Raw genomic sequence first — 20,845 nt, forward strand, 5'->3', positions numbered from 1 at the left:
AACTGAAAGAAATCAGTATTAGTAGGGAAATGGTGTTGGGGAAATTGAAAGGATTGAAGGCCGATAAATCCCCGGGGCCTGATAATCTACATCCCAGAGTACTTAAGGAAGTGGCCCTAGAAATAGTGGATGCATTGGTGGTCATCTTCCAAGATTCTATAGACTCTGGAACAGTTCCTACAGATTGGAGGGTAGCTAATGTAACCCCACTATTTAAAAAAGGGAGGTAGAGAGAAAACAGGGAATTATAGACCAGTCAGCTTGACCTCGGTAGTGGGGAGAATTCTAGAGTCCATTATAAAAGATTTAATAGCTGAGCACGTGGAAAACAGTGGTAGAATCAGACAGAGTCAGCATGGATTTATGAAAGGGAAATCATGCTTGACAATTCTACTGGAATTTTTTGAGGATGTAACTAGTAGAGTTGATGAGGGGGAGCCAGTGGATGTGGTTTATTTGGACTTTCAGAAGGCTTTCGACAAAGTCCCACATAAGAGATTGGCGTGTAAAATTAAAACGCATGGGATTGGGGGTAGTGTATTGAGATGGATAGAAAACTGGTTGGCAGACAGGAAACAAAATGTAGGAATAAATGGGTGTTTTTCTGAACGGCAGGCAGTGACTAGTGGGGTACCGCAGGGATCGGTGCTGGGACCCCAGTTATTTACAATATATATTAATGATTTAGATGAGAGAATTAAATGTAATATCTCCAAACATGCAGATGACACAAAACTTGGTGGGTGGGTGAGCTGTGAGGAGGATGCAGAGATACTTCAGTGTGATTTGGACAAGCTGAGTGAGTGGGCAAATGCATGGCAGGTGCACTATAATGTGGATAAATGTGAGGTTTTTCATTTTGGTAGCAAAAATAGGAAAGCAGATTATTATCTGAACGGCTATAAATTGAGGGCGGGGAATGTGCAACAAGACCTGAGTGTCCTTGTACACCAGTCGCTGAAGGTAAGCATGCAGGTGCAGCAGGTGGTAAAGAAGGCAAATGGTATGTTGGCCTTCATAGCCAGAGGATTCGAGTACAGGAACAGGGATGCCTTGCTGCAATTGTACAGGGCCTTGGTGAGACCACACCTGGAATATTATGTGCAGTTTTGGTCTCCTTCTCTGAGGAAGGATGTACTTGCTATAGAGGGAGTGCAGCAAAGGTTTACCCCACTGAGTCCTGGGTTGGCGGGACTGACATATTGAGACGATTAGGATTATATTAGCTGGAGTTCAGAAGAATGAGGAGGGATCTCATAGAAACCTATAAAATTCTAACAGGACTATACAGGGTAGATGCAGGAAGGATGTTCCTGATAGTGGGGCACTCCAGAACCAGGGATTACAGTCTGAGGATATGGCGTAGACCATTTAGGACTGAGATGAGGAGAAATTTCTTCACCCAGAGAGTGGTGAGCCTGTGGAATTCGTTACCACAGAAAGCAGTTGAGACCAAAACATTGTATGCTTTCACGAAGGAGTTAGATATAGCTCTTGGGGCTTGGGGTGAAAGGGATCAAAGGGTACGGGGAGAAAGTGGGAGCAGGCTATTGAGTTGGATGATCAGCCATGATCATAATGAATGGCGGAGCAGGCACGAAGGGCTGAATGGCCTACTCCTGCTCCTAGTTTCTATGTTTCTATAATATTCTGCCCATTAACTCTGTTTCTCTCTCCACAGATGCTGCCAAACCTGCTGAGCTTTTCCAGCATTTTCTGTAAGTAGTTTATCAACATGGTTTAAGTCCTGATCATCACCTTACTATTGCATAGCATACTGCAGGGTGTAATCTGGAATCAATAGAGGATCCTATAGAATCTTATGTATGTTGATTGCCACTTGATTGCATTATGCCTCTTCCAATGCATCTTGAGATTTGGTGCTCAGGGCTGGGTGCAATGCTCCAGATGTAGTCTTACCAACCTCCTTGAAATGGGGGCCAGTATTCCATTGGACATTTTGAATGGATTTGTACTTGTGCATGAATCTTTGCTGATTTGTGTGCATGCACACCTTAATACTTGTGCGCCTAGTCTGTCACTGTTGAGAAAATATTCAGATTTGTCTCTCTCTGATGTGAAGTAGCTGACCTCACACTTATCCATATCGAACTCCCATCTGACATAAGTTTTCTCACTTAGTCCAAACTTGGATATTCAACTTTATTCCTTCAACCAAGCCAGTAAAAGTATGCTAAATAGCTAATAATACAGAATATCAGTGAACAATATTTGTCATTTCCCACCTGGGTGTTCCATTAATCCTTACCTCCCAACCAATTACCTATGTCACAAGGTTACCTCCAATTCCAAATGCTTTCTTTACTGCTAACCTGTTGTGTGGAACCTTATCCAATGCCTTCTGAAAGTCCATAGAGACAGCATCCATTGACTCTCCCATCTACCATGCGAGTGATCCTCTCAAAATGTAACTAGATTAGCTATTTGATTGCCCCATATAATGATCATATGCAAGATAATGTTTCAGTTCAATTCAAAATGTGGTTATAAAACTTGCTTGTGTTGAGTTTTGTTTAGCAAATAGGCTACTTGAGTGATTCCTCATCCATTCACAGACATTTGAAAAGATTAGAGTACCTTTCAAATGGTGAAAAGCTCAAATCAGTGGAGGTCCAAGGTGACCTTAAGATCATTAAAATGTCACACACAAGTATAGAAAAAAATGTCAAAATGACTAACAGAATGCTGGTATTTATTTTGAGAGGACCAGAAAAAATGGGGTAGATATAATGCTGCAGCTATATAGAGCCCGAGTTTAGACTGTACCTGGAGTACTGTGTTCTGGGAAGCACATTTAAGGAAATTTTACATTTGTCAGGAAAAGAAATTGTAATGTTTTTCTTCTGTTAATAACCCTGTCATATTTCTTAAGTACTGGAAGACAGGCCGTTGGGGATTTGTAAATATGGTAATTGGAATAAGAGCCAGAGTAACTGCAAGAGTCTAAAACTAACAGGAAGAAGCGGTTTTGATATGTTAATGAGTCAAGAGGAACTTCAATCAGAGTTTTTCATAAAACAATAACAGGAGTAGTTTTGAATCAAATTGTTTTAGTTCAACGGGGGAATATATGCAGGTTGTAAAAAGGTGTAAGTAAATAAGGTAAAGATAGGGTAAGTTTATATTTTTTAAAAACCTATGAGCTAAAATAAAGAGCCTGGGAAGAAAGCATTTGTAAAGAAACTGGTTGAGACAATAGATAGATCAAAGGGAAGGAACACATTTAAGGAAATGTGAGGTGGTAGCCGGACACATCTCTCAGAAGACAGTGTAAAAAATTTAGCCCTTGATGGGCGAGCGGGCAGCCGACCCCCGCCGCCGAAACAGGGCCCGCTGCCATTTTGAGTGGGCGGGCCAATTAAGGCCCGCCCAGCGGCCTGCCCAACAGGAAGCGCTATGCGCTTCCTGTGCAGGGGAGGGAATCCCCAACTGTCAAAGCGTGCTCTTTCACGCATGCGTGTAAAAGAGTGCACTGCTCCCTGAGGCAAAGTGTTGCCTCAGGGAGTTTACTGACAGGTAAGAAAAGTCAAAAAATAGAGAAAAATTAAAATTATTAACATGTCCCCCTCATGTGACAATGTCACACGAGATGGGACATGTTAACAAGAAATACAAAGTTTATTAAATTTTTTAAAAATGGACATGAAACTTCATCCCGCCAGTGGATGAAGTTTCATGAATAATCTGGAGCCCGCTGGGGCTCCTGGCCGGCCCACCAGCCTTAAGTTTGGACGGGCAGGGTCTTTAACAAGGTTAATTAGCCTGTCAATGGCCTTAATTGGCCATTGACAGGTTGGTGGGCGGACAGCTTATTTCGCTGTCTGCCCACCTTCCTAATGATTTAAATGGACCGGGTTGACGTCGGGCATTCCTCCCGACGTAATCCCGTATCATTTTCCCCTCGGTGAGCGGGCCCCACCCCCAAATTGCCGAAGGGAAAATCCTTCAGAGTGTGAACAAGGCCAGACAAGACGACAGTTGCTGTTAACCTCAGAAGGCACCCAAAGAAAAAAGGCACTCTGGTAAAAGTTACTGGAATTCTATAGATTTTGAAATCTATAAGGATAGTTGCTGAAAAGAAGAGGGGTGATTAGGTCTGAGGGTAGTTAATTTGAGAGCTTGTGGAACTGTTTTAAAGTAATGTTTACTGTGTGAAGCCATTCTTGTGTTTAAGTGTAACTGTTTTTTTCCACTTTTTAAAAAATAAACATTTACTCTACTATAAAATCATCACAAGTAGTCGGCGACATCATTTCCTCATTTCAGAACTTCTCCGCATACTATAAAAATGGCAAAAAAAACCATTTCGGCAGCTGTTTGAAGTTTCCTTCTGGGATTTGGGCAACTCGGCATTTACCATCAGCTGTGCCATAACACATTGGGCTTGGAGGGAGCTTAGGGTCCAGGTATCTGGAATGATACCTGGACCCTAAGGATTAAATTACAGGGAGAGATTACACATACTAGTGTTGCACTCCCTGGATTTTAGAAGGGTAAGGGGTGATTTGGTCAAAGTTTTCAAGATATTAAGGGGAAGTAATAGGGTTAACACAGGGAAACTATTTCTGCTAGCTGGGGGATCTAGGACTAGGGGACATAGTCAATTATTTAGAGCCAGATCACTACTATTACCACTGCCATTACTTATTTAGCACCTTTAATGTAATAAAATGTCCCAAGGCTTTGGACACGTATGAGAGATTTAGAGAGGCAATTCCAGAGTTTGGGGCCAGGCAGCTAAACTTATGGCCACTAATGGTGGAGTGATTAAAATCAGGGTGCTCAAGAGATCAGAATTGGAGGAAAGCAGATTTCTTGGAGAATTGGAAGAAATTACAGAAATAGGGAGGGTGAGGACATGGGGATATTTGAAAGCAACAAAGAATGTTTTGAAATAAAGTTGTAAACGCTTTTAAACCCAAAGGAGGGTGGAAGTTTGTAACACTTCTGCAAATGGCAGTTGGTGCTGGGTCAATTGTTTATTTTAAATCTGAGATTGATCTAGTTTTGTGATCAAATATAAGGGATATTGTGCAAAGGTGAGTCTATGGAGTTAGTGTGCAGATAAGTCATGATCTTATTGAATGGCAGAACAGGCCCAAGGGGCTACGTGGCCCACTCCTGATCCTATACATGTACAAAAATGCAATATTTGCATAACATCATTACTTTCTTCATCTCTTCATAGGTCATGAATAAAAAGTTGAATTCATCCTTGTGAGCATACCACTCCCTGATGTGGTCAAACCAGCAACTGAATTCCACTGTTAGAGAAAAAAAACAAATATTCAAGGTTATATTTCATTTCAGCTGACTTAATATTTAAGGACAATTGAGCAAATAAGAATACAGTTATTGCAAACTATAGCATTTTGAGCAATTAAAGGTGTTCAAATTTCATTGAAAACCAGGATACGAGTCCTCAGCTTGTTCTATAGAAAATACATTGTGCGATTTCATTTTTTACATAAAGTGAATACCTGCACTATCCCATCTTTAAGTTTCACACTGAGCATGAGCATTTTGACTGCATGGGCATTTTCTAAGACCACATCACTGGCGTAACCTTGCATTATTGGAAAAAGCATGAAAAATTCTGCAATACTTTAGTTCAAGATGATACTTTTATGGAATAAAACCCAAGAAACTGGCCTTCCAATCTGCAACTTTCAATGAAAGTATTACCGTGCTCATTCACAAGAAAGAAGGAACTTTACAAGTCTACCCATCTTCATTTGTTTCTTGCAGCACAACTGCCAATCACATTCCCAAAATCTATGATTTCATGACAACAATAACAAACTTCTTTTATATAGTTAAAAACAAAAAGCTACTGCGGATGCTGGAAATCCAAAACAAAAACAGAATTACCTGGAAAAACTCAGCAGGTCTGGCAGCATCGGTGGAGAAGAAAAGAAAAACTCTTTTCTCCTCCACCGATGCTGCCAGACCTGCTGAGTTTTTCCAGGTAATTCTGTTTTTCTTTTATATAGTGCCTTTCATGAAGTATAACATTTCAAGGCACTGCACAATCGAAATGTGTCACTGAGCTAAAGGAGAAAACTTTCAGTTCGGTGACAAGCTTGGTCAAAGTGGTAGGTTTTACGAAGTGTCCTATAAGAGGAGGGGTGAAAGGCAGAAAGGTTTAAGGAGGGGATTCCTGGCCCTGACAGCTGAAGGAAGGCAACATGAGGCAAAGAAAGCAGGGGATGCATAAGAGGCAAGAGTGTAGGAATGCAGAGCTCTTGGAGGCTTGTAGGACTGGAGGAGATTACAGAGGTAGGGAGAAACAAGGACAAGGAGAGGTGTGAACAAAGATGAGTGTTTAAAATTGATGTGCTGTTGGGCTGGAAGCCAATGTGGATTAACCAGCACAGGGACAGTGCGAGTTAGGATATATGCAGCAGAAGTGTATGAACTTAGAGGTTTCTAGAGGCGGGGTGGGGGGGAAGGTGGGAGGCTGGCTAGGAAAAATTATGATCTACTGGCAACAAAAGCATGGATAAGGGTTTCAGCAGCAGATGGATTGAGGCAGGAATAGAAACAGGTGATTATGGTGGTAGAAGTAGGTGATCTTTTCAATGGAGAGGATATAGTGTCAGAAGCTCAGCCTTGGGCCAAAAAGGTTGGAAAATGTCTGTCTAAACTTGAGGTAGTAGCCAGGGAGGAGGATATAATCTGTGTGTAACAAACCGCATTAGTGGTTTCAATTTTCCCAATGTATCCATTGCATTCGGCTCATCCAGAGCTGAATAATACAGATGCAGAGGAGAGATCGAGAGAAGTGGTGTTGGTGAGGTAGAGTTGGCTGTCATCAGTGTACATGTGGAATCTGATTTTCTGTTTTAGGCTGATGTAATAGTTGAGGGGCAGCATATAGATGAGAAACAGGAAAAGACTGAGGTTAGATCTTTAAGGAACTCCAGAAGTATTGGTGCAAGAATGGGGAGATAGGTCATTGTGGGACATTCTCTGGTTTTGTACAGATAGCCAAGATTGGAATAAGGTGAAGATAGTCACACACAGCTGAATGACAGAGGAGAGGAATTGGTGTGGTCAACCTAGACAAAGTTGGCAGGCTGGTTAAGAAGGATGGGGAGAGATAGTTTATAATGGTCACATGTACAAAGGATGTCATTTGTGATTTTGATTAGGCCATTTTAGTGCTGTGGCAGGGGCAGAAACTTGATTGGAGGGATTCAATGGAGTTGTTAGACATATGGGTATGGAATTGGGAGGTCACAACACATTCAAGGACTTGGGATGAAAGGGAGGTTGGGGGTGGGACAGTAGTTTACAAGGACAGAGGAGTCAAGGCTGGGTTTTTGAGGAAGGGTTGATGATGACAGATTTGAAAAAGAGAGGAACAGTGCTTGAGGAGAGGGAATTGTTTATAATATCAGTTAGCATGGGGGCCAGGAAGAGAAAATGGGTGTTTAATAGTTTTGTGGGAATAGGCTTGAGAGAGAAGAGGTATCGCCACCCATGGACATGATGAGCCTGAAGAGGACATAAGGGGAAATAGGCGAGAAAGCACAAAGATAAGAGTTCTGGGTTAGGGCAGGGCACAGCCTTGGAGGAAGTTTGGTTTGGTGGGTTATGGGAAGGGAATTAATTGTGACTAATTGTGGAGAAAAACAGTCACTGTCCCATTTTTATTTAAAAAGGAGCATGGGATCTCTGGAAATCCTATTGATTTTAGTTGATCTCCAGGGATACTGGGTTAGAGAGTAGGGATAATTGATCCTGGGTGCACAGACCCAATTCAGTTTTTTCAAATTTATTCTTTCATGGGATGTGCACATCCCTGGCAAGGCCAGCATTTGTTGCCCATCCCTAATTACCCTTGAACTGAGTGGCTTGCTAGGCCATTTCAGAGGGTAGTTAAGAGCCAACCACATTGCTGTGGGTCTGGAGTCACATAGACCAGACCAGGTAAAGACAGCAGATTTCCTTCTTTAAATGACATTAGTGAACCAGATTGGTTTTTACCAACAATTGATGATAGTTGTCATGGTCACCATTACTGAGACTAGCTTTTCGATTCCAGACTATTAATTGAATTTAAATTCCACCTGCTGCCCATGGTGGGATTTGAATCCTTTCACCAGAACCTGGGCCTCTGGTTTACTAGTCTGCTGACATTACAATTACGCCACCATCTCCCAACAAGCCATTGTAAATCATATCTTATTTGTATAAATACACAGATTTAATTATTTATAGTTAAAAGCAAGCAAAACTTCTGACAATTTGTGAAGTAGAGAATTAGACTTGGCTGGAGCAAAATAAAGTTTCTCTACAGCTAGAGCTAAGGACTGAAGAAGCTCTCGCTCCTCTGAGGTCAGTGACCTCTTATCTTTCTTAACCTCTCCCTCCATGAAAACAAACCAACCCATATTCACAACCACCTCCTTGACCTTGTCATTTCACGTGACCTTGTTACTCCCATCATACCAATCATAGATAAGGCCATCTCTGATCACTTTATTATATCACTCTCCATTTACATACACCTTGCAACCCTACCTGTTGATGTATCCACCCTTGAAGAAAAAAATCCCACAATTCATTCGCAACTGCACATTCAAAATCCCAACTGTCTAGCCTCTGGCTATCTGTGCACCATAACTTATCTGCAGCTACTGATTTGCTCAATTGCACCCTCAGCTCCATCTCTCTCGCCCTGCCTGCTCCTTCTAGAGTGACCACCACCCCTGCCTGCTCCTCCTAGAGTGACCACTACCCCTGCCCGCTCCTCCTAGAGTGACCCCCACCCCTGCCCGCTCCTCCTAGAGTGACTCCCATCCCTGCCCGCTCCTCCTAGAGTGACCCTCAGCTTTGCCTGTTCCCCCTAGAGTGACCCCCATCCCTCCTAGAGTGACCCCCTCATCTGTGTCCATTCCTCCTAGAGTGACCCCTACCACTGCCCATTCCTCCTAGAGTGACCCTCAGCTTTGACCGTTCCCCCTAGAATGACCCCCATCCCTCCTAGAGTGACCCCCATCCGTGCCCATTCCTCCTAGATTGATCCCCACCCTTGCCTGCTCCTCCTAGTGTGACCTCCATGCCTGCCCATTCCTCCTCCTCCTAGTGTGACCTCCACGCCTGCCCATTCCTCCTAGTGTGACCCCCCTCCCTTGCCCTTTTTCACCCAAGTCACACAGACTTGAACAAATATCATGGACAAGTGATTTAAGCATTCACCATGAAATCTGGTTGGATATATAAAGCACTATCAGGTCCTATTCACATCTGCCAAAACTATTCCTGGATCATTCTGGAATGAAAAAGATAACCTTTACCTTCTTTCCTTTACTGCAAACTATCTTCATAAACCCATTTCAGCCACAAAACATTGATACCATCCAAGTTGACACTTCCCTTCCTTCCCCTTGCCCACCTAGACAAACTTGCTCTAATGCTCCCCACCACAGCTCACAACTTTTTCTTGGTTTCTTTCCTATCTCTCCTCAAGCCTTCTCCAAGCTCATTATGTCCATTAGACCCATCTCCTGCTTAGACCCACCAAACTGCTGACCACCCAACTTCCACCTTGGCCTCCATGTGAACTGATGCTGTTAATTTTTTTTAAAAATTCGTTCATGGGATGAGGGCATCGTTGGCTAGGCCAGCATTTATTGCCCATCCCTAATTGTCCAGAGGGCATTTAAGAGTCAACCAGATAAAGGCAGCAAGTTTCCTTCCTTAAGGGACATTAGTGAACCAGATGGGTTTCTATGACAATCAGCAATGGTTTTGTGGTCATCATCAGACTTTAAATTCCAGATTTTTATTGGATTCAAAATTTTACCATCTGCCTTGGTGGGATTTGAACCCAGATCTCCAGAGCATTACCCTGGGTTTCTGAATAACTAGTCCAGTAACAATACCACTACCTCCCCCTAATGGCTCTCTCTCTTCAGGTATTGTCCCCCTCTCCTCCAAAACCCCATCCTTGACCACACCAGCCTATTTCTAACCTCTATTTCCTTTCCCAAGTTCTTGATTCATCCTCCCACATTCTATCCACTGTAAAGTTGAGATTATTTAAAACACTGCTTCTCATGTCCTTACTTGCACCAAGTCCCATTCACCCAACATACCAGTGCCACTGACATTAACTGGCTCCCAGTTAAGCAACATCTCAATTTTAAAATTCTCATCCTGGTTTTCAAATCCTCCATGGCCTCACCCTTTTCTTTCTCTGTTATCTCCTCCAGCCTCTGAGATATCTTCACTTCTCTAATTCTAGCCTCTTCAGTGTTACAATCCAATGTTCATTCACTGAGTAAAGGAGGAAGCAGGAGCCAGTCTTTCCTCCCCATAGGGTTATTCACAAAACACAGCAAACATAAGTACAAATTCCCTTTCCTCCCATCTCCAGAGGTCGGAACCAGTTCTTATATATACTTAAGAATAATGCCCTGATCTTTCCTCAATTAGTAACTGCTGCTCTCACTTGCAATGAGAGCATCCATGTAATTACGGCAGGATTTCAGGAGATGATTGGACCAGGATGAGCAGATAATATTCAGTCCCCAAGTTAAAGTCATACATTCTGTCCATATACTTATAATGCATTCCCATTTTTCTTTACTCATCCCTCTTTATAATTCAATATTACCCGGTCTTACTTTGTTTTACTTTCATCTTCATTATATAGGTTCCTAAGGCTCTTTCATTGGTGTGAATATGGAATTAGAGGGCTAAATTTAATGGCCATGGCCCATCCACCAGCTAGAAAGCCAATGGCGTCCCAGCTACAGCCATTTTTGAAAGCCCTGACAGTATTGAATGTTATTCATGGAATTAATTGCTTCTCGTTGGGGCTTCCATGCCTTTAAAAGCAAAGGCTTCACCGTCAAGAGCTGCCAGCCAATCGGAGGGCCAGCAACTCTTCAGTCCCAGCAGTGTCACTTGGTTCTGGTACAGCAGTAGGGCCTGGAGCAATCATGATACAGCAGGCCCCAGATGACATGCAGGTTAGTGAGTTGGGCTCTCCAGAGCCAGGCAGGTGGGGATGGGGGTCATTGTGGAAGGCAGGAAGGGTGGTATTTCAGCAAGGACAACTCTTGTCAGGGAGGGGGCCTTCCATGAGCCACAGAGTGCACAATCAGAAGGGCCCCCAGCCTGAGCATGCAGGGAGGCTGCCAGTTTTTAACTGCATAGCCTCCGCTCATGGTGTCTGACCCCACTGCCCTGGCACTGCTATTCTACCAGCAGCAGCAAGATGAGACCATTAAATGACCATCATTTGGCCGCTTAAGGGCCTTAATTGGTCGTTGAATGGGAAGGTCATTCTTGATCCTCCCTGCCCCTAACTTAATTGAGGGTGTCAGGAAGGCGACAGACACTCCACTTCCTACCTTCCCTTTCAATTTTATGCCCAACTCCCTCCTCTCAGCTTGCCCCTGGATTGGAGTGAGGTGGAGGGTGGTTGTGGGAGGAGGTACATTGCATTAATGGTGTGACAACTTAACAAGGACACAAGCACAGCTTCTGGCAAAGATCCAAAATCCTTTGTTGCACAATATGATGTGGAGCATCCTATATACATGAGTCTACCAATCTGATTTTACATTCACCTCTTGTCACTAGCAAGGTTTTTGCTGAGACCATGAAGAGCTTTGCAAAATTGGTCCTTCTGTGTGGGTTATTACATGTTTTTGAGGTTGACAATGTTAATTTTCTAGATTTAGGTAAAAATACCTATTCCTCTCATCATGTAAAATAAATATAATAATGCTGGTTGGAGTGCATAAAGGTAAGAGTCCCATTCAATCAGTACATTATTACTTAATTATATATTTAAAATAAACAATACTATACAGAGGATGAGGTTTGATGATCAAAGTGACATCTCATTTACATACAGTTCAGAAATTATAACCCAAATATTTACCTCTACCATCAAGGAATTTTTCTAGAAAGTCTGGAAAATCCCTCGGTGATTCATATAGGGCAATATGCTGATGGAAATAATAGGAAGAGACGAGTACATCCTTAGGATTCCGTGCAACATAAATAACCTGAATGGAAAGTAACAGAGCGTGAAAAGCAGCATACCGAAAATTACACAAAAAAATGGTAGAATGTACAAATATATCCTGATATTAGAAGTTTCAGCAACTCAGTTTTACACCTTTAATTTCATATCATATTGGCCCAGAATTTACTGACGAAACAACAGAGCATGAACAATGCACACTGTTATTAATTCACAAATCAGCTGGCAACTTGTAGCAAGGAAGGGACACACCATGAATTACAAATCACAAGTTGTTGGCTGATTTGTGCCACTCCACTATCAGCTTTACAAATCAGCACGTTGCACTTAACCTGCCCATGAGTTTCAAGAAGCTGCTGTATTTTCACTTGAATTGACCATTGTCAAATAAAGTTAAGTCTAGCAATTAAAAGCATAAGTACCCGCTAGGTGTTGTGAGAATTGTTAATGCCTGTGAGTCAACTTCTCTTACTCAGAAAGTAAACAATTAAAAGTTTGAAGTCTCATTCCTTCAGGTTGTGAATTGGTTGTTGATTTTAAAAATGTCAATTTTTTCTCTTACTTTCCCTTTGTCTCTTTTTTTTCTCTCTCTTAATAATCCAATCTTTTTTTCTTTCTATAACTGATTTGTCATTGAATTTGCCCACTCTAATTCACCCTTTATCTCAGTACTTACTCTATTTGTTTCTAAATCCTTTAATTTCATTGGTTAGGGAAAAATGCTGTTTGCCCCCTGTTCACCAAGCTCCTAGAGATCCTGTTGTTCTTGCTGCACCATTATCATTGTGCACTTCCAGCAATATCTTAGGCAAAAACTTTTAAATCAAAATGTACATGAATAAATCTAACTAACAGAACCTCTGCTCCATTAAAATCTGGGCAAAAGTAACTCTCCTATACCGGCTAATTATATAATGAAAGCAACAATTTAGTCAAACTTGCAATTAAAACCTTAGATTCACTTTTAGGGATGAGGAGACAGCATGTCATTTCAAAGAACAGTCAGCGACTGAAACTCCATGACCATTCCAGTGTTCTCTTGCTTTGCGTGCTATGTATACTTTAAAAGACTTCAAACGTCAACTGGACTGATTCTTCAAACTAGACTTACTAGTTAAGTTAATTTAACTAATATCAGTCAATTATTCATTTTTTTCTTATTCTAGCATATTTTGTGGGGACTGATCATCTTCAGCATAATGATCTCCCTTTTTAACTTGTCACATAGGGTCTCCACAATGCTGGTTGATCACCTTCAAATCAACCATTACCATTTAGCATTTGGCAGGTAGTTTTCCAACCAGATGCCCTTCCTGCTGCCAACCCTCCCATTTATCAAGGTTGGGGTCCAACGCCAATAAACACTGGTTTGCCTGCACCAGTGGTTGCATATTTTCATAGCCAACAGGTCCTGGAATGGGACTTAAACCAGGGCCTTCCAGATTAGAGGTAGGAGAGCTACCCAGTGAGAGCTCCAGCTATCTTTAGTAGAATGATGAATCTCCTAAAGTATCTTTTCCCGATGTAATACAGGTACAGTGTGTCAAAACCGGCAACATCAGGACCGAAGCATTGCCAGATTTCAGATCCTGCTGGATTTTGGGTCGGGCGTTTATGACTGTGAGCCAAGCCATGTCAGGTGGGGTCAAGGAATGCAGCATGGAAATAGACTGGCGCACAAGCGGCAAAGCGGATAACTATAAAAACAAAAAGCTAAAAGCTACTGCGGATGCTGGAAATCCAAAACAAAATAAAAACAGAATTACCTGGAAAAACTCAGCAAGTCTGGCAGCATCGGCGGAGAAGAAATCAGTCAACGTTTCGAGCCCTCATGGCCCTTCAGCAGAACTGAAGCATAGTTTCAACAAGGGAGAAATATAAATTGGTTTAAGGTGGGTGGGGGGGAAGAGACACATTGAGGGTGTGGTGTGAGCAGATAATCAAAAGATGTCAGAGACAAAAGGGTCAAAGAGGTGTTGAAGGTGGTGGTCTTTGTCTGAGAAAAGTGCTAATTAAGAATGCAAGACAGGATATTCAAAGTACAGCTCTAGTGGGGGTGGGGTGGAAAGACTAAAGGTTTTAGTTTTAGATTTAAAAATAATGGAAATAGGTGGGGAAAGAAGAATCTATATAAATTATTGAAAAAAAGGCGGGTGGGGAGGGGAAAAGAAACGGGGTGGGGATGGGGGGAGGGGAGTTTAAGATCTAAAGTTGTTGAATTCAATATTCAGCCCAGAAGGCTGTAAAGTGCCTAGTCGGAAGATGAGGTGCTGTTCCTCCAGTTTGCGTTGGGCTTCACTGGAACAATGCAGCAAGCCAAGGACAGACATGTGGGCAAGAGAACAGGGTGGAGTGTTAAAATGGCAAGCGACATGGAGGTTTGGGTCTTTCTTGCGGACAGACCGCAGGTGTTCCGCAAAACGGTCGGCAAGTTTGCGTTTGGTCTCTCCAATGTAGAGGAGACCGCATTGGGAGCAACGAATGCAGTAGACTAAGTTAGGGGAAATGCAAGTGAAATGCTGCTTCACTTGAAAGGAGTGTTTGGGCCCTTGGACGGTGAGGAGAGAGGAAGTGAAGGGGCAGGTGTTGCATCTTCTGCGTGGGCATGGGGAGGTGCCATAAGTGGGGGTTGAGGAGTAGGGGGTGATGGAGGAGTGGACCAGGGTGTCCCGGAGGGAACGATCCCTACGGAATGCCGTCAAGGGGGGTGAAGGGAAGATGTGTTTGGTAGTGGCATCATGCTGGAGTTGGCGGAAATGGCGGAGGATGATCCTTTGAATGCGGAGGCTGGTGGGGTGATAAGTGAGGACAAGGGGGACCCTATCATGTTTCTGGGAAGGAGGAGAAGGCGTGAGGGAGGATGCGCGGGATATGGGCCGGACACGGTTGAGGGCCCTGTCAACGACCGTGGATGGAAAACCTCGGTTAAGGAAGAAGGAGGACATGTCAGAGGAGCTGTTTTTGAAGGTAGCGTCATCAGAACAGATGCGACGGAGGCGAAGGAACTGAGAGAATGGGATGGAGTCTTTACAGGAAGCGGGGTGTGAGGAGCTGTAGTCGAGGTAGCTGTGGGAGTCGGTAGGCTTGTAATGGATATTGGTGGACAGTCTATCATCAGAAATTGAGACAGAGAGGTCAAGGAAGGGAAGAGAAGTGTCAGAGATGGACCATGTGAAGATGATGGAGGGGTGGAGATTGGAAGCAAAATTAATAAATTTTTCCAGGTCCCGACGAGAGCATGAAGCAGCACCCAAGTAATCATCGATGTACCGGAGAAAGAGTTGTGGGAGGGGGCCGGAGTAGGACTGGAACAAGGAATGTTCCACATACCCCATAAAGAGACAGGCATAGCTGGGGCCCATGCGGGTACCCATAGCCACACCTTTTATTTGGAGGAAGTGAGAGGAGTTAAAGGAGAAATTGTTCAGTGTGAGAACAAGTTCAGCCAGACGGAGGAGAGTAGTGGTGGATGGGGATTGTTGGGGCCTCTGTTCAAGGAAGAAGCTAAGGGCCCTCAGACCATCCTGGTGGGGGACGGAGGTGTAGAGGGATTGGACATCCATGGTGAAGAGGAAGCGGTTGGGGCCAGGGAACTGGAAATTGTTGATGTGACGTAAGGTGTCAGAGGAATCACGGATGTAGGTGGGAAGGGACTGGACAAGGGGAGAGAGAAGGGAGTCAAGATAACGAGAAATGAGTTCCGTGGGGCAGGAACAGGCTGACACGATCGGTCTGCCAGGACAGTTCTGTTTGTGGATTTTGGGTAGGAGGTAGAAGCGGGCCGTCCGAGGTTGGGCGACTATCAAGTTGGAAGCTGTGGGAGGAAGATCTCCAGAGGAGATGAGGTCAGTGACAGTCCTGGAAACAATGGCTTGATGTTCTGTGGTGGGGTCATGGTCCAGGGAGAGGTAGGAGGAAACGTCTGCGAGTTGACGCTCAGCCTCCGCGAGGTAGAGGTCAGTGCTCCAGACAACAACAGTACCACCCTTGTCAGCGGGTTTGATGACAATGTTGGGGTTGGACCTGAGAGAACGGAGTGCAGTGAGTTCAGAGAGAGACAGATTAGAATGGGTGAGAGGAGCAGAGAAATTGAGACGGCTAATGTCACGCCGACAGTTCTCAATGAAAAGATCAAGAGAAGGTAAGAATCCAGAGGGAGGGGTCCAAGTGGAGGGAGAATATTGGAGGTGGGTAAAAGGATCCGTTGAACGGGGAGAGGACTCCTGCCCAAAGAAGTGAGCACGGAGACGAAGACGGCGGAAGAAGAGTTCAGCATCATGCCGAGCCCGAAATTCATTGAGATGAGGGCGTAAGGGTATGAAACTAAGTCCTTTGCTGAGCACTGAACGTTCAGCATCGGAGAGGGGAAGGTCAGGGGGTATAGTGAATACGCGGCTGGGGCTGGGATTGGAAGATGGGGTGAGGACGGAGGGACAAGCAGGGGTGGAGGGTCCCCGATGGGTGTTGGAGTCGATGAGTTGTTGGAGCTTGCGTTCCTTAGCACTTGAGAGAAAGAGAAAAAGTTTCTTGTTGAGGCGACAGATGAGGCGAAGAATAAAATGAAACTGGGGGCACGCGCAGCTTTGAAAAACCTCCCTGTCGCTTGCCATTTTAACACTCCACCCTGTTCTCTTGCCCACATGTCTGTCCTTGGCTTGCTGCATTGTTCCAGTGAAGCCCAACGCAAACTGGAGGAACAGCACCTCATCTTCCGACTAGGCACTTTACAGCCTTCTGGGCTGAATATTGAATTCAACAACTTTAGATCTTAAACTCCCCTCCCCCCATCCCCACCCCGTTTCTTTTCCCCTCCCCACCCGCCTTTTTTTCAATAATTTATATAGATTCTTCTTTCCCCACCTATTTCCATTATTTTTAAATCTAAAACTAAAACTTTTAGTCTTTCCACCCCACCCCCACTAGAGCTGTACTTTGAATATCCTGTCTTGCATTCTTAATTAGCACTTTTCTCAGACAAAGACCACCACCTTCAACACCTCTTTGACCCTTTTGTCTCTGACATCTTTTGATTATCTGCTCACACCACACCCTCAATGTGTCTCTTCCCCCCCACCCACCTTAAACCAATTTATATTTCTCCCTTGTTGAAACTATGCTTCAGTTCTGCTGAAGGGCCATGAGGGCTCGAAACGTTGACTGATTTCTTCTCCGCCGATGCTGCCAGACTTGCTGAGTTTTTCCAGGTAATTCTGTTTTTAAAGCGGATAACTAATCTGGTTCCACACTGCTCCAATACATTGCGTAGGTGAATTATCCAAGTATTTTTTTTTATTTTGCTTAATTAAAATTGATGCATGGCACATTCTGAAAAATATCTGGTTTTTGGACAGCCGGATTTGAGACATTGTGCCTGTGTGACACCCCAACACTAGGAACTGTAGTTTTGATGCATTTCCAAATAAGTAATTGAATTTATAATTGTGACTATTGCATACCATTAAATGCATTCACCACTATTAGCCTCCCCTCACTTCTAACAATCTGGAAAATTAGATAGGTGTAAAAGAACACAGAGGGACCAGGTGGACTGGATTCACAATTCCTGTTATATTGATTTAGCAGCACAGTAACAACAGAAAGCCTAAGTGCACACACAAAGAATGGCGATAAGGTATCAGAAGCCTCTTGCGGAACTGAAGCAACACTAAATGTCAATGCCTTTAGAGCCATCAGATGTGGCAGATGGGTAAAGAGAAAAACTTCTGCCAACCTCCCAAAGTGTGGACTCACTGGACTGGGCAAGCACAAAGGGAAGAGATGAATAGGGTGGGTCAGAAAGCCTAATTCATGCATCTCTCACTCTTTTGAAAGGCAGACAGGAATATGGGACAGAGCAACATCAGGAAGAGGGGAGAAGAAATAGTCAAAAGCTCAGAAGTGGAGAGAGGTGGCAGTGGGGAGTGTTGGGTAAGAGACCCAATCTTCACAGGCTTGAAGGTTGTGGGAAGGCGAATAGCATTGCAAGCCCCATTGAAACTAGAGCCAGAGCTGGCAGCCTCAATCACAGGCAAATATAATAAGTGCATTTAGGAGATACCTTGGTAAATTGTGTGAAATGTCTTTATTAGTCATCTATCGTCATACATCCAGAATGTAATAAGAAAAATGTGTTTAATGTCAACACATAAATAGCACTGAAGAGCTAAGCTCCTTTACAGAACAAATAATAGGAGAGAGAAAATTCTTACTTTTCCCTTTTGTTCCTTCAATGCTTTTGGAACTAACTGGTAGGGCAAATGTGTGACACTCAGGCGAGGGGATGGGCGTGCTGGAAAATTTGAGTATGGCACCTCAATCCAAGGAACACGTTCTATCGCTGGTTTGCTTTGTACAACAGCTGGGTCACCATCAGAATAAATTAAACTCATTATTTGCTGCATCCATACTGTACCTGGTGTGCGATAGAAAAAATTAGTAATTGAAAGAAAATTACAAGTCAGGTCCCTCATTATACAATGCCTGTAACCTTTCACCATATAGAATAATGGGCTCATGTTTAACTCCAACCAAACTGGCGTAAGTGAGATGATAAAGGCTCAATGAGGTCAGTAGACTAACCATCCCATTTATGCCAATACTTTTGCTGCCATCATTTCTGGGACCTTCTAACAGATGGCCAAAGTACCCACCAGTTTCCAGCCGTAGGCTTTCTTAATAGAAGATCAAGGTCTTACATACATACACCTCGGTATCATTGTTGAAAACAACATTGCGCCATGCACGCGCCAACTAGTCTTACTGGCGGTTTAGCCAAAGGGCCCCCAAAAGGAAATTTTAAAGAACAAAAGATCACAGCTTATAAGTCAGCTTGTCATACAAGATAACCTAATTTTTTCAGCACCAAATGCCTGTTTAGGCCTATACGCGGCGTATAAATTGGCCCTCCCATTCCCATTCCTTGGCTAATAAATGCATATTTTGAGCTGAAAAATTGATCCCAACTCTAAATGTGAGTACAGCTCTTAGATACATGTTTAGAGTTATGGATGTGTGTTCATATATTGGCATTATAAGTCACTCATGGAAGCAAGCAGGCGATATTGGCTGTGTTACCAAGAAGCTGTGCAGGAATTTAAGACATGCCCACAAAGAGCAGACAGCACATGGCAGCCAATGAGCAGAAAGGGTTCTCCTGCACCACACTGATGGTTCACATTTTATACTCAGCATTTCAGTCCACCTTGTTTTCGGAAGGATTCAGAAGTTTCAAAGGTTGACTTATACATCATGATCTATGGTATTTGTGTCAACTTCTTTGTAATACAACAGTTCTCTTGGTATCATGGGATTATATCACACTTTAAGTCAATGAACAAATGGATGACAAAAATATAACCAACCCCCACAACCATAATCCATATTTGTAAGGATACCACAGAGGTAAATGACTGAGAAAATAGTCAGGGATGAGTTACGGGGGTGGGGGCAGGATGAGGAATCTATGGACGCATTATCCTAGATTTTCACTTGTCAAATATCTGAATGAGAAAAATGATTTGACCTGGCCAAGTAAGCAGTTAGTGTCAGGTCACAGTTCATTTATCCAGTTATTGTAAAAATATATGTTTGGTAGTTTATAACCTATGTTACAGTCGACTGGAATGTTCATCCTACTGCTTTCCCACATCAAGGGACATAGGATGAGAACATCTTTGCAAAGGGCAGATGTGTTTGATGGTGGCATCATCCATGATGGAGGTGTCAGAAATGGCAGAGGGTGATCTATTTGTATGCGGAAGCTGGTGAGACAGAAGGTGAGGACAAGGGAAACCTGATCATTTTTTCCGGGAGGGAGGGCAAAGGGTGAGAGAGAAGTGTGGGAAATGGAATACGCACAGGCAAGGGCCTGGTCAATCACAGCGAAGGACAATCCTTGGTTGAAAAAAAGGGAGCCACATCAGCAACATTGATATGGAAGTTGCCATTGTTAGAATAGATGTGACGGAGACAGAGAAGCTGAAGAATAGAATAGAGTTCTTATAGGAAGGGGGATGTGAGGGTGGGGAGACAGTGTAGTCAAGGCAGCTTTGAGAGTTAGTGGACTTATAATAGATACTGGTCAGCAGCCTATCCCTTGAAATGGAGGCAGCAAGTCAAGAAAGGGAAGGTAAAATTCAGAGAAGGATCATGTGAAGGTGAGTGTAGGGTGGAAATTGGAAACAAAGTTGACAACATTTTCCAGTTTTGGGTGAGAGCAGGAAACAACGCTGATACAATCATCAATGTATTGGAAAATGAGGTGAGGGTGGGGGCCTGAGTAAGACTGGAAAAGGAGAATGTTTCATATATCTCATGTAAAAGCAGGCACAGCTAGGACCCATGTGCATTCCCATAGCAACACCTTTTATTTGGACCAAGTGAGTGGAGTCAAAGGAGAAGTAGTTCAATGTGAGAAGAAGTTCAGCCAATGGAGAGGAGTGGTTATGGATTGGGATTTGTTGGGCCTCTGTTCAAGGAGGAAAAAAAAAACCCTCAGACAGTCCTGGAGGAAGAGTGAGGTGTAGAGACGTCGGAGGTCCATGGTAAAAAGGAGATGGTTAGAGCCAGAAAACTGGAAACTGTTAAAGTGGTGAGGGCGGCAGAAGAATTGTAGATGCAGGTGAGAAGAGATAGGAAAGGGGAAGAAAAAAGTGCTGAGATAAGAAGAAATCAATTTAGTGGGGCAAGTGAAAACTAAAATTATGGGTCTACTAGGAAAGTCCTGTTTGTGGTTATTTACAAGGAGGTAGAAGTAGGCTGTTTGCAGTTAGGGATCATAAGGTTGAAGGGAAGATCTCTGGAGGATAGGTTTGA

General features: G+C 43.4%; 1 protein-coding gene across 1 annotated transcript in view; it reads right to left on the minus strand.

Moving 5' to 3' along the window:
- The window catches only part of LOC144680326 (amine sulfotransferase-like), a 102,918-nt gene that overhangs the window by 21,551 nt on the left and 60,522 nt on the right, over positions 1–20,845 (minus strand). Inside the window, exons 4-6 of the mRNA XM_078541308.1 lie at positions 18,241–18,443; positions 11,927–12,053; positions 5,191–5,285 (exon numbers count right to left, since the gene is read on the minus strand). Of these exons, the coding sequence (XP_078397434.1) occupies positions 5,191–5,285; positions 11,927–12,053; positions 18,241–18,443 (425 nt within the window). The remainder of the gene's footprint in view (positions 1–5,190; positions 5,286–11,926; positions 12,054–18,240; positions 18,444–20,845) is intronic.

The sequence above is a fragment of the Cetorhinus maximus genome, chromosome 5, assembly GCF_964194155.1.
Source record: "Cetorhinus maximus chromosome 5, sCetMax3.hap1.1, whole genome shotgun sequence".
Lineage (NCBI taxonomy): Eukaryota > Metazoa > Chordata > Chondrichthyes > Lamniformes > Cetorhinidae > Cetorhinus > Cetorhinus maximus.